The sequence below is a fragment of the Sinocyclocheilus grahami genome, unplaced genomic scaffold (genome assembly GCF_001515645.1).
Source record: "Sinocyclocheilus grahami isolate Dianchi unplaced genomic scaffold, SAMN03320097.WGS_v1.1 scaffold303.1, whole genome shotgun sequence".
In the NCBI taxonomy this organism is placed as follows: domain Eukaryota; kingdom Metazoa; phylum Chordata; class Actinopteri; order Cypriniformes; family Cyprinidae; genus Sinocyclocheilus; species Sinocyclocheilus grahami.
This window is the reverse complement of record NW_015505482.1, coordinates 724,223-738,293: the sequence shown is the minus strand read 5'-3', so window position 1 is coordinate 738,293 and position 14,071 is coordinate 724,223. Positions and strand designations below refer to the sequence as shown.

General features: G+C 38.1%; 1 protein-coding gene across 1 annotated transcript in view; it reads left to right on the top strand.

Annotated features, from left to right (window-relative positions):
• znf512b (zinc finger protein 512B) overlaps window positions 1–14,071 on the top strand; it is a 73,931-nt gene that overhangs the window by 41,745 nt on the left and 18,115 nt on the right. The window contains exons 8-9 of the mRNA XM_016293506.1: window positions 6,141–6,275; window positions 7,029–7,156. Of these exons, the coding sequence (XP_016148992.1) occupies window positions 6,141–6,275; window positions 7,029–7,156 (263 nt within the window). The remainder of the gene's footprint in view (window positions 1–6,140; window positions 6,276–7,028; window positions 7,157–14,071) is intronic.

The window sequence follows — 14,071 nt, the reverse complement described above, 5'->3', positions numbered from 1 at the left end:
CGGTGTGAGAGACTTCATGGGCAGTTACATTAAAAATGCTGGCAAAAGGTTACATTATTTAAGTTCTTTACAAAAAAATATGCTATGTATATGCAAAAATGCATAATAAATAATGTTTTTAAATCATTTTAAAAATAAATAAGTAATGAATGTAAAAATAATACATTTAAAATTATATATGAAAATATGAAATTACACATTTAAACACATTATTACACATGTTCTTTGCGGTTAAAATATGGACATTGGTGGAAAAATGTAGGGAATCTGAACTACTGGTCAGATTTCAAGTAGTCAGTTTCAATTCATTTGATTGAATTGGATGTTAGAAGTAATTTGTCCAAATAATTTTTCACATTTGCACAAAGTAATTTTTATTTTTCTCATAAACGCGGTTTCACTCTGAGCAATACAACTTGCCTTTGGGTGATTCTGCAAATAGAAGTCATGTTAATAATGCATAACCAGAGGTCCAAAGTAGCTCCACCTCGAAAGGAAAGTACCAGTTCTCTTTACTTTCTGTACTAAAATGTCCAAAGTTCTTAAAATTGCTATAACATTTCTCATTAACACGACCAAGAACGCCCCTCATTGAGTTTTGTAGGAAATGGTGGCCTGGCCCTTTAAGCAGCAGTGTGTAAGTTCTCAGTGTTGGCTCCGTCTGAGGGCTGCTGGTCATTAAGTCTCTCTAGTAGCTGGTGGCGGCTGCTGTCTCTGTCTGTGCCTGGCAGAGACGCAGTGTGTCTGTGAGATGTCGGCGTGGCTCGTGCTGTGAGTCTGCTATTTATGGCCTTTGTTTGGGTACACGATCCCTCCGTTTGTTGTTCCACGCCGTAGCCAGGGGCGAGGACAGCATGTGTGTGTGTGTGTGTCGATGTCTGAAATGTCAGCTGTGTTTGTGTGACACAAGTTGACAATCAACCACGTACACACATACAGAAAACATATCTGCTCTCTGCTCCCATGACTGGTTCATGAAGCTGTGTCAGTTTCTCCAGCAGAGGAACCGCAGCATGTGAAACAGCAGGTGCTTTGGTGCACTGAAGTTTGAGCATCATTATGAGACTGTAACTTACAGCAGAAGCTCACGAGTGTTGTTTAGCACTGCATGTTGTCATGAATGTATGAACCATGAATGCAGCTCTTTGCTGTGTTATTGAGATGTTTGACCTCTTGTTGTTGTTCTTCTCATTTGAGCCAGGGAGGAAGCAGAAAACTCCAAAGAAGTTCACCGGGGAGCAGCCGTCTATTTCAGGAACATTCGGTTTGAAAGGTACCACAAACACATACACGTTTTATATAATGGCGAAGACCTCCCATGACTTCTGTTGTTCTTAAAGTCTGAATTCTGCAGTCTTAAAGCTACTAAAGACTAACTTTAACCCTTTATGTTTTACGTTTTATATGTGAAAAGGATTATTTTGTCCCTTTATGAAGCTGTTTTCATTTTTGTCCCTGCAGTGAGTTAGTAAACTCACATCTGTTCTTGTAGCCAGTAAATTAAATTTTTTATTAAGGGCCAATATTTGCCCTCTGGATTTGATTTTGAGAGGGATTTATTAGGTCACATTTTTGTATCCATAAAGCTAAACACAGTGTACTGTACTGTACTTATATGTATAAAACTGAATCGGTCAGTGAAATAGTATGGCAGTTAAAACCAAACAAATCAATCAGCATCAAATAGAGGGTATTGAGATGTTTGACCTCTTGTTGTTGTTCTTCTCATTTGAGCCAGGGAGGAAGCAGAAAACTCCAAAGAAGTTCACCGGGGAGCAGCCGTCTATTTCAGGAACATTCGGTTTGAAAGGTACCACAAACACATACACGTTTTATATAATGGCGAAGACCTCCCATGACTTCTGTTGTTCTTAAAGTCTGAATTCTGCAGTCTTAAAGCTACTAAAGACTAACTTTAACCCTTTATGTTTTACGTTTTATATGTGAAAAGGATTATTTTGTCCCTTTATGAAGCTGTTTTCATTTTTGTCCCTGCAGTGAGTTAGTAAACTCACATCTGTTCTTGTAGCCAGTAAATTAAATTTTTTATTAAGGGCCAATATTTGCCCTCTGGATTTGATTTTGAGAGGGATTTATTAGGTCACATTTTTGTATCCATAAAGCTAAACACAGTGTACTGTACTGTACTTATATGTATAAAACTGAATCGGTCAGTGAAATAGTATGGCAGTTAAAACCAAACAAATCAATCAGCATCAAATAGAGGGTGGTGCGAACTACGGGGGAGCTAGTGGGAGCTCGGCTCCCCTTAATAAGACAGGGGCTCCCCTGAAAACGCGATTTGTGAACTTTTGGGGGGTCTCAAAAAATATTGACAATGTGTTATTTTGACGTGCAATTTCAGTTTTGTGAAATGTGATCATCGGGGATTATTATGTGTAAAATTGCAAAAATATCATTCCTTCCTGCATGACGGCGATTTAAACCTAATTCACTTCAATAAATTTAACTATACATTCTATACTTATCATGAGCATCAAGGTGTGGGGGCGCTGCGGTGCAGATTCCACTCATGTTTAGTACATGTTAACTTAAAGATTCGTAGAAAAAATATAAACATTGGACTCTGTATAGGTCTGCGGGACTCTCGATGTCTTAGGCCTAACTGAACGGAGGAATTATGGTATTCTTCTGTAGCCTGACGACGAGTAACTTTAACCGTTGTTCATGTGAACTCAAAGACAGCCTGATGCTTTGTTTATAGATTATTTGTGGGTGGCTGTTTGTTGTTTCACCTATCAATTCGTGCTGATAAAGTATAATAGGGTAAATCCTGTATAGTGATGTATCCTATATAGTGCTTGCATAAAGCAAGTAGTGCATACACTTGTAGCTGTTATGTATCTTTGTAAGTCATTGTAAGCCCTCTTTTGAGGCAGGCGCAAGCGCACGAACCCCCCGCCCCCCCGCTATAAAAAAAAACTAGTTGTCTCCCCCTAAGTCCATGGTATAGTTCGAACACTGGGGAAATCTGTAAATATTTAATAACAGTATTGGTAAATTACTAAATAGTAAACATACTGCTGGGACACACAGAGCGCAGAAATGCAAACCACTGAGCCTTGAGGTGAAGCTGCACCGCAAAGCCCAGTGAGTCCAGAGGTGGAGCTGCACCGCAAGGCCCAGTGAGTCCAGAGGTGGAGCTGCACCGCAAGACCCACTAAGCTCAGAGGTGGAGCTGCATCTTGGGGCCCACTGAGCCACTAGGGGCTAGTTGGTCATATTTTTTTAATTTAAATTCAGTTATAGACTAAATAGTAAACATACTGCTGGGACACATAGAGCGCAGAAATGCAAACCACTGAGCCTTGAGGTGGAGCTGCACCGCAAAGCCCAGTGAGTCCAGAGGTGGAGCTGCACCGCAAGGCCCAGTGAGTCCAGAGGTGGAGCTGCATCTTGGGGCCCACTGAGCCACTAGGGGCTAGTTGGTCATATTTTTTTTAATTCAGTTACGTAAAAGCGTAGATTAGTCTAAGATGACTTAAAAAATAAGGCTTATCATTAACCTTTTGGCTAACTGCTAGTTGGTGAAACTCGTTCTTAAGATACTGTCTTAACATTGAGGCTAAGTTTATGCAACTGACCCCAGAAGTGCAGCTGCGCCAAAAGGCCCAATGGGACTGTACAGTCATGATAATTGTTTAAATTAGACCTTGCTTCATATTCATATTCTATTCTAAATATTCAGAATTTCTCAATATTTAAGGGTTTTGTTATTGAACCAGTCAATTTTCCTCGCTCAAAAATGAAGAAGTTCTCCATGGACTTCAGTGTTATTGTTGTTTCAGGTTCTAATCCTATATTTTATCTGTTATTTAACTCTTGTAGATCTAGAATAAAGTACAACAAGTAACTCTTTACAATAAGGTTCTGTTAGTGAACATTAGTTAATGCATAATTAACAATGAGCTATACATTTGTTACATTTTATTGTAATAAAAATATAACTGTTCATTATTATGTTCGCTTAAGTCCATTAACTAATAATAAAAGATACAACTTGCTTTTAATAATGTAATAGTAAACATTGAAATTAACATTAATGAAGATTAATAAACACCTTAGAAGTATTTTACATTATTAGTTCATGTTAACTTTAGTTGTAGTTAAGTAATGATAACAAATGGAACCTTCATCATTTTGAATAACAGCAGAATTTATTACAGAGGCGTTTTTGCTCATATTTCAATTTTTGCTTCATTTTTTGTCACTTTTAGTGTACATTTTTGTTACGTTAGTTAATACATTAATTACTTATTCTGTATGCAGCCAAACTCTTTCATTAAAGGTGGGGTATGTATTTTTCAAAAACGCTTTAGAAAACAGCGTCAGGGTGAGTACCAAAACAAACTTGTAGCCAATCAGCAGTAAGGGGCGTGTCTACTCATGATGCGGAGGAGAAAGTGTTCAGTGCACAGGACGGATATTAGCGAGCCGAGCGACAGAAAGATAGAGATGGCATATAAAAAACAAAAGAGGAAAACGTCTGTGGAACAAAAGAAGGCTTACAATAAGGCAAGAAGTAGGACCCGTGTAAATATCGGATCAGCTTTCCAGCGCTGGAGAGAACTCAAGGAGCGGAAGGCCTGTGATCGGACACAGAGGTTGCTTTGTTTCTTCTAAATAGGTGAGTAACACCGTGTCTACACCACCGCGCCGCAACAGCTAAAGTCTGTCTACACTGAACGCGATAAAGCGACCGTGGAAAATCATTTGAAATTTGTGTCAATGCGTCATAAATGGAACGCAGCAGCTGTTTTCTGTCGGGGATTTGTCGTGTTGCGCCGCATCCAGTGTAGACAGCATCACTGATTATAATGAGTTCTATAGTATTTTGTTGCGCCGCTCGCGTCCGCTGTAGACACGGTGTAACTTTGGTTTTGCTTTGTTTCACAGAACTAATCGTTGCCTGGATTGCGTACGTATGTGTGGGGCGGAGCTATCAAAATAGGGGCGAGACCCCTTTGGGGTAGGGGCGTGTTTGTTTTGGTGATTTGAAATATCAACATTGGCTACCAGAAATAACTAACCCCACCTTTAAGGGAACTAAAGTACAGGAAGTCTCTCTTTAGTGATCTACTAGATTGCCATGACCCTTTTTTTGACTAACTGCCTCACAGTGGTGTTTCTTGTCAGTCAGTATGTTTACATGGACAACAGTACTCCGATTTTAATACGATTAAGACAATACTCTGATTAAGAATCTACCATGTAAACAGAGATTTCTGATTACCTTAATCCGGCTAAAGTCATAATCGAAGTAAACACTAATCGAATTAAGACATGTGGAGTATTCCTATTTTAGTCGCATTATTGAAGTGCTGTAAAGACATGTACACACCTTAATCACATTATTACCGCCGTGTAGGACTTTTCGCCGCATTTTGCGACAGGATACACACACGGCAGTGCTCAACCATTTGACGGCAAATAAAAGAGCTTCTGTTTGCACGTACAAATAATTAACTGCACTTGATGCTTTCATAAAGTAAAAAATTAAACTGTACATGGCATCATCACGAAGACGAACTACATGTTTATACGTGAAATTCTGGAGGAGACGTCGGATGGCGTCGCGTGGTGACGTAATGACGTGTGCCATTAATCGATCTATGTACTATAACATCTAAAACGGGAACATGAAAGGAATATTCTAAAAGCAACTCATGTAAACACCATAATTGTAATATTGTCTTATTCAGAATAAGGTAAATAATTAGATTACTGATGTCCATGTAAACATAGCCAAAGTTATATCAGAAGTGACTTTCAGAGTTTAGTCTTAGCCTCCATTCAATAAATACACCTTGAGATTTCAGTGGTATTTTTGCCCCTGTATGTTTATAATTAGCAACCATATACTCTTTGATAGTAATTACCCCTGTTGGTGCTAATATGGGGTCTATAGGTCTATTCTAGAAATGTTTCATTTCCTGTTGAAGTTACAGTGGTGCATGTTTAAGAAGCAATGCACCACAAGACTCTTTGACCGCCAAGAGAGTTTGAGAGTCTCATTTCTTCATTTCTCAGTTTGTTTGTTCTTTTTTAGTCATACTTTTATTTCTGTGACTTGTGAGGTCTCTACTTTTCCTGAATGTAATTTGTTATGTGTTGTACAGGAATGAATAAGGTGGAGGAGAAGTTGAAAGCAGGTCGGATGAAGAGGGCGGAAGGGGCTTTGTTCACTGAGGAGTCCCAGAGGAAGCAGTCGGTTCAAGCTCCCACCAGAAAAGAAGCTGCTGTTATTAGTTCAGGTCTCTCTCTCTCTGCTCTCTCTCTCTGCATGTTTGCATGATAAAATCATCCAGTACATTTGTACTGCCAAAGCAGTGTGACATAACTAAAATAAAGCAAAATAGTACTAATAATAGCACAAATCAAATAAATAGTTCTATTATGAAAAAAAAAAAAAAAAAAAAAACATTTAATATGAAGTAAAATGAATGAAATAATATAGAAATGTGCTCTACCGTTTGAAAGATTTGGGGTCATTTACTTATTTATTTAAAGTAATTAGTCAGCATACTTTTATTCAGAAAATTGATCAAAAGTGACAGTAAAAGTAGTTATAATGTTACAAAAGATGCTGTTCTTTTTAACTTTCTATTCATGAAAGAATCCTGAAAGAAATGTATCATGGTTTCCACAAAAATAATAGCATTTTCAGCATTTATAATAATAGGATTATGTGACACTGAAGAGTGGCGTAATGATGCTGAAAAATCTAATTTGCATCACAGGAATAAAATGGAATAAATAAATTGCATTTTAAAATATATTAAAAGTGAAAACAGCTCTTTTAAATTGTAATAATATTTCAAAATATTTATTGTATTTTTATTGGATTTTTTTATTTGGATTTTTATTGTATTTTTTATCAAATGAATGCAGTCTTAGTAAGCAAAAGAGACTTCTTTCAAAAAAAATAAACAAAAAATCTTATTGACCCCAAACTTTCAAATGGTAATGTAAACTTGATTTAACCATGTTTTATCTGTTTGTCTCAGTTCCCCCTGCTGAAGCCCAGTGGCAGAACACCATCTCTGAGAGAGGGGAAGTGGTCTGTCCCACCTGCTCTGTCGTCACTCGCAAGACCGTCCACGGACTTAAGAAGCACATGGAGATCTGTCAGAAGGTCAGAAGTCTCTCTAAAACTAGTCTCGCGTAGCTAGACTGACGGCTGAATGTCTGGAATCCTTGGCAGCTTTCATTGGCCAAGGCCCGCCCATGAGGCCGTTTTACCGACATGTCAAACAACCAATCACAGTTCGTTTCATTCATCGTCACGCTTCGGGGCATGGAAATGTCGCCACAATAACTGTGTAAAACTCTCGGATGTATTTTAAAGATTCTGTGCTGCGAACTTTAAATATTTCACATACTTTTGAAACTCCAGCTTTAGTTGATCCTGATAAGCGCTCGTTGTCACAGTTGTAAACACAGCGGCTTTCTTCTTTCATGAGGGGGTTTGGCGTCACGGCATCTTTGTTTCCAGGCGGAACGTTAAAGAACGTTTACACACATGTCTCCCGGAAATCCTGTAGAATTCAACCAATCCGATGACGACTTCGAAACTCCTGAAGTGTTTCCACCTTTGTGTCCCATATGCATCAGACGTTTAGCCAACGGTCCGTGGGCGTGACGCCTGAGGCTGAGACTACTCTAAAACACACTATTGTCATTATTACTAGCATAGGCTTGGAGCAGGGGTGTCCGAACCTGTTCTTCAAAGACCACTGTCGTGCAGAGTTTAGGTCCAACCATAATTAAACACACCTGAACAACGTCTTCAGTCTCACTAGAAACTTCCAGGCAAGTGTGTTGGAGCTAAAATATCCAGGACACTGTCCCTCCAGGAACAGGTTTGGACACGCCTGGCTTAGAGGAACACATTATTTTATAAATTACTCTCAACATTACCAAAGGAAAGATTTGTTTTATAGGGATATTTCACCCAAAAATGAAAATTATGTCATTACCCTCATGTTGTTCCAAAACTGTAAGACCTTCGTTCATCTTTAGAACACAAATTAAGATATTTTTGATGAAATCCGAGAGCTTTCTGACCCTCCATATACAGTAACGTAAAGGCCCAGAAAGGTAATAAGGACATCATTAAAACAGTCCATGTGACATCAGTGGTTCAGCCTTAATTTTATGAAACGAGAATAGAGAATACTTTTTGTGCGCAAAGAAAACAAAAAAAAAAAAAAAAAAAAAAAACATTTAATATGAAGTAAAATGAATGAAATAATATAGAAATGTGCTCTACCGTTTGAAAGATTTGGGGTCATTTACTTATTTATTTAAAGTAATTAGTCAGCATACTTTTATTCAGAAAATTGATCAAAAGTGACAGTAAAAGTAGTTATAATGTTACAAAAGATGCTGTTCTTTTTAACTTTCTATTCATGAAAGAATCCTGAAAGAAATGTATCATGGTTTCCACAAAAATAATAGCATTTTCAGCATTTATAATAATAGGATTATGTGACACTGAAGAGTGGCATAATGATGCTGAAAAATCTAATTTGCATCACAGGAATAAAATGGAATAAATAAATTGCATTTTAAAATATATTAAAAGTGAAAACAGCTCTTTTAAATTGTAATAATATTTCAAAATATTTATTGTATTTTTATTGGATTTTTTTATTTGGATTTTTATTGTATTTTTTATCAAATGAATGCAGTCTTAGTAAGCAAAAGAGACTTCTTTCAAAAAAATAAAAAAAAAATCTTATTGACCCCAAACTTTCAAATGGTAATGTAAACTTGATTAACCATGTTTTATCTGTTTGTCTCAGTTCCCCCTGCTGAAGCCCAGTGGCAGAACACCATCTCTGAGAGAGGGGAAGTGGTCTGTCCCACCTGCTCTGTCGTCACTCGCAAGACCGTCCACGGACTTAAGAAGCACATGGAGATCTGTCAGAAGGTCAGAAGTCTCTCTAAAACTAGTCTCGCGTAGCTAGACTGACGGCTGAATGTCTGGAATCCTTGGCAGCTTTCATTGGCCAAGGCCCGCCCATGAGGCCGTTTTACCGACATGTCAAACAACCAATCACAGTTCGTTTCATTCATCGTCACGCTTCGGGGCATGGAAATGTCGCCACAATAACTGTGTAAAACTCTCGGATGTATTTTAAAGATTCTGTGCTGCGAACTTTAAATATTTCACATACTTTTGAAACTCCAGCTTTAGTTGATCCTGATAAGCGCTCGTTGTCACAGTTGTAAACACAGCGGCTTTCTTCTTTCATGAGGGGGTTTGGCGTCACGGCATCTTTGTTTCCAGGCGGAACGTTAAAGAACGTTTACACACATGTCTCCCGGAAATCCTGTAGAATTCAACCAATCCGATGACGACTTCGAAACTCCTGAAGTGTTTCCACCTTTGTGTCCCATATGCATCAGACGTTTAGCCAACGGTCCGTGGGCGTGACGCCTGAGGCTGAGACTACTCTAAAACACACTATTGTCATTATTACTAGCATAGGCTTGGAGCAGGGGTGTCCGAACCTGTTCTTCAAAGACCACTGTCGTGCAGAGTTTAGGTCCAACCATAATTAAACACACCTGAACAACGTCTTCAGTCTCACTAGAAACTTCCAGGCAAGTGTGTTGGAGCTAAAATATCCAGGACACTGTCCCTCCAGGAACAGGTTTGGACACGCCTGGCTTAGAGGAACACATTATTTTATAAATAAAAAATCTTATTGACCCCAAACTTTCAAATGGTAATGTAAACTTGATTAACCATGTTTTATCTGTTTGTCTCAGTTCCCCCTGCTGAAGCCCAGTGGCAGAACACCATCTCTGAGAGAGGGGAAGTGGTCTGTCCCACCTGCTCTGTCGTCACTCGCAAGACCGTCCACGGACTTAAGAAGCACATGGAGATCTGTCAGAAGGTCAGAAGTCTCTCTAAAACTAGTCTCGCGTAGCTAGACTGACGGCTGAATGTCTGGAATCCTTGGCAGCTTTCATTGGCCAAGGCCCGCCCATGAGGCCGTTTTACCGACATGTCAAACAACCAATCACAGTTCGTTTCATTCATCGTCACGCTTCGGGGCGTGGAAATGTCGCCACAATAACTGTGTAAAACTCTCGGATGTATTTTAAAGATTCTGTGCTGCGAACTTTAAATATTTCACATACTTTTGAAACTCCAGCTTTAGTTGATCCTGATAAGCGCTCGTTGTCACAGTTGTAAACACAGCGGCTTTCTTCTTTCATGAGGGGGTTTGGCGTCACGGCATCTTTGTTTCCAGGCGGAACGTTAAAGAACGTTTACACACATGTCTCCCGGAAATCCTGTAGAATTCAACCAATCCGATGACGACTTCGAAACTCCTGAAGTGTTTCCACCTTTGTGTCCCATATGCATCAGACGTTTAGCCAACGGTCCGTGGGCGTGACGCCTGAGGCTGAGACTACTCTAAAACACACTATTGTCATTATTACTAGCATAGGCTTGGAGCAGGGGTGTCCGAACCTGTTCTTCAAAGACCACTGTCGTGCAGAGTTTAGGTCCAACCATAATTAAACACACCTGAACAACGTCTTCAGTCTCACTAGAAACTTCCAGGCAAGTGTGTTGGAGCTAAAATATCCAGGACACTGTCCCTCCAGGAACAGGTTTGGACACGCCTGGCTTAGAGGAACACATTATTTTATAAATTACTCTCAACATTACCAAAGGAAAGATTTGTTTTATAGGGATATTTCACCCAAAAATGAAAATTATGTCATTACCCTCATGTTGTTCCAAAACTGTAAGACCTTCGTTCATCTTTAGAACACAAATTAAGATATTTTTGATGAAATCCGAGAGCTTTCTGACCCTCCATATACAGTAACGTAAAGGCCCAGAAAGGTAATAAGGACATCATTAAAACAGTCCATGTGACATCAGTGGTTCAGCCTTAATTTTATGAAACGAGAATAGAGAATACTTTTTGTGCGCAAAGAAAACAAAAACAACTTTATTCAACAATTCTTCTCCTCTGCATTACGATGCATGCGCATGCTCTCCTCTGAATGTAAACAAGGCACAGTGCGTGTGTTCTACGTCATCAGCACCACATGCATGCGATGTTTACATGCAGGAAAAGCAAGCGCATGCGTCATGAGTAATTAATTTTTGGGTGAACAATCCCTTTGAGGTGAAGTTGCTTTGGCAATCCCGACCAGCCCAACCAATGTTTGGAGTTTGCGTTGAGACTAGGGATGCAACGATTAACCGCGAGCGGTTGAAAATCGATTTAAATATTGAGATGCTAAACAAATCGCGATTCAATTAGGGGTAGGAGTTTATATGAATGTATGTCTGAGGGGAACTTACTGTCTTTCGATGGTATTTTTTTCTTTTCCTCTTGCCTCTGTATAATACATATTACATTTCATAAGTGCAGCGCTGCTTGGTTTACAGCAGAAACCAGAAAACGCTTTAAGCGCCACCTGCTGGCAGAGAGTGAATCTGCGTCTCGTTCAGCTCGTCTGCTGTTTCTGTTTCGTGCAGATATTTTTTATGCATAGTTTTACAAAACCGAAGTCAAACCATTCTGTTTTTGCTTAAAATTTCGAAATTATACAATGTAATTTAGATTAAATCTGCTCATGTTGCATGTATGCAGCATCTTTGTTTGGATCATGATTAAAATGCAGTGGTTGCCTCTAATTTTAAAAGGAAAGAGCACAGACAAAGCCTTAGTTTGTTTATATGAAGAGATTTATTTTATTTGTGTTACTTATTTATTTGATTGTTTTAAAATTTCTATTTAGTTTTGTTATTTACATTTACATTATATTTAAATTTTGTTATTTAGCTAACGCTTTTATCCAACGCGACGAACAAATGAGGACAATAGAAGCAATCAAAACCAACAAAAGAGCAATAATTTACAAGTGCTATATTACTTTACTTTTACTTTTAGTCATTTAGCAGACGCTTTTATCCAAAGTGACTTACAAATAAGAAAAAGTAATTAAAACTAAAAGCTAAAACTCTATAAATACTATATATATATATATACACACATTTGAGAAAATAAAATAAATTAAATAAAAATGACAAATGCATACACCATTTCAAAACGAAACATTTAAATAAAAACAAAAAAATAAAGCTAAAAACAATTCAAAATATTAAAAAAACAAAAGGTATGAGTATAATAATGATTCTAACATAAGACTTAGCCAAACACCAAAAAAACAACAACAACTACATATGTGTATGTACAGCCTCACACATATACAGTACATGTACATATATATAAATACATTCAATATATATATATATATTTTATTTCATTATTTTTTTCCCTAGGGATCATGTAACACTGAAAACTGGAGCCATACAGAACAGCCACGAAAAAGGAGCCATAAAGATTACAGTAAATATAATAAAATAGAAAATAGTTATCTAAACTTGTTAAAAAAAAAAAGCACTTTAGACTATATCTTTAGTATTAAACAGTTTTTGTTTATAATAATGTGTGAATTCTAAGTGTATAGATACAGTTCAGATATAATCTAATATAGGTCACAAAAAATGTGCAATCTGAAAAACAAAATTGTCAATAATGTCAAAAAGTCAAACGTGAGTCAATCCATCAGGTAGGTAGATATATAACCATCAACTATTGTTCATCTGAACCTGTAGAATATGTCCTGATGGACAGGGCGGGAGGTTCTTTTGGCAGACGTAGCCTCTTCTATCCAACACTTTGCTTTTACAACATTAATCACCCTAGACATTTATTGCGTTTGAATAATCGCCATCTTATCTGAAGAGAAATTTAGCTTGTGTCTGTTTAGCATCTCCTCTAGCTCAAGAATAAGGAAAATTAATGAGGTGGATCTGTTCAAATGCAAGACGGAGACTACGCAGCGAGACGACGGTTATCTTGCGTAAGGTCAGTCTGACAAAGTCACTTCCCTTAGGCACAGACGGATGTTTAGGGGGAAACAAAAAGGGGAAAGGAAGGGCATTGTGGGAAACTGACCCAACCTTCCCAACAAACACAAACACTCCCCTTCAAAGAGCACAAGGCCTCCTCCCTCATTCCACCATGCCTTTGGCAAAGTCAGGTCAAGACACTGCCAAGAATGTGACTGGATTTGAAAAACAAATTAGAGGCTTTTCCCTTCCCGATTTCACTGTTTCAAAGGTGGAATAATACAAAAACAAAAAAAAACTTTGATGTTCTCAAAAGGTGGTTAAAAGGAAGATTCTGCGAATTGAGCTCTCTGTGGGTTTGCTGGCTTTGTGCATAGCTAAATCATGCTCTATTAATCTTTCACAAGGCCAGTCAGTCAGGCATAAAAAAACCTGAGATTTACTTTGAGATGGATGCTTCAGCATTTCTTTTTTATTACGGTATACCAATAGGAATGGCTTGAGCCTAGCAACTTATCAAGTGATCCCACTGCAGTCAGATGCATGTTCAGTGTCAGGGAGGAGGCTGTGAACTTCCCCTCAGATCATGGCAGATGGCGCACTGCTCTTCCTCTGACGCAACGTAAAGCTGAACAGACTGAATGCACAGCTTTCCATCTAATGACCTACTTTTTAGGGCTGTCAAAGTTAAACACATGCGATTAATTAAATATATTTAAAATGCTTATTCAATTTGACATTGTAAGTGTTTCATTCTGTGTGATTTCTAAAAAAATGATGGGAACATTCAGAGCTGATTAAACGTAATTGGAGCCACATCAAGTGTCTCGTACATATCCATACAAGTTATTGTGAAATTTAAACAATGCTGATATCTGTCATTATTTAAAAAGTTGTTCCAAACCAATATGACAGTTTCATTTGTAGAACACAAAAGTTTTTTTTTTATTATTATTATGGCCACTTTTTCAATGTAATGAAAATAAAGGAGGGCTCCACTGAGGCCCCAAAAACACCATAAATGTGATTATGGTGTCATTATGATGACATTATTGATTGAAAATGGGCCCTAATTCTCTTTGGCATGTGAATTATACACTCTAAAAAATGCTGGGTTGTTTCAACCCAACTTTGGGTCAAATATGGACTAAC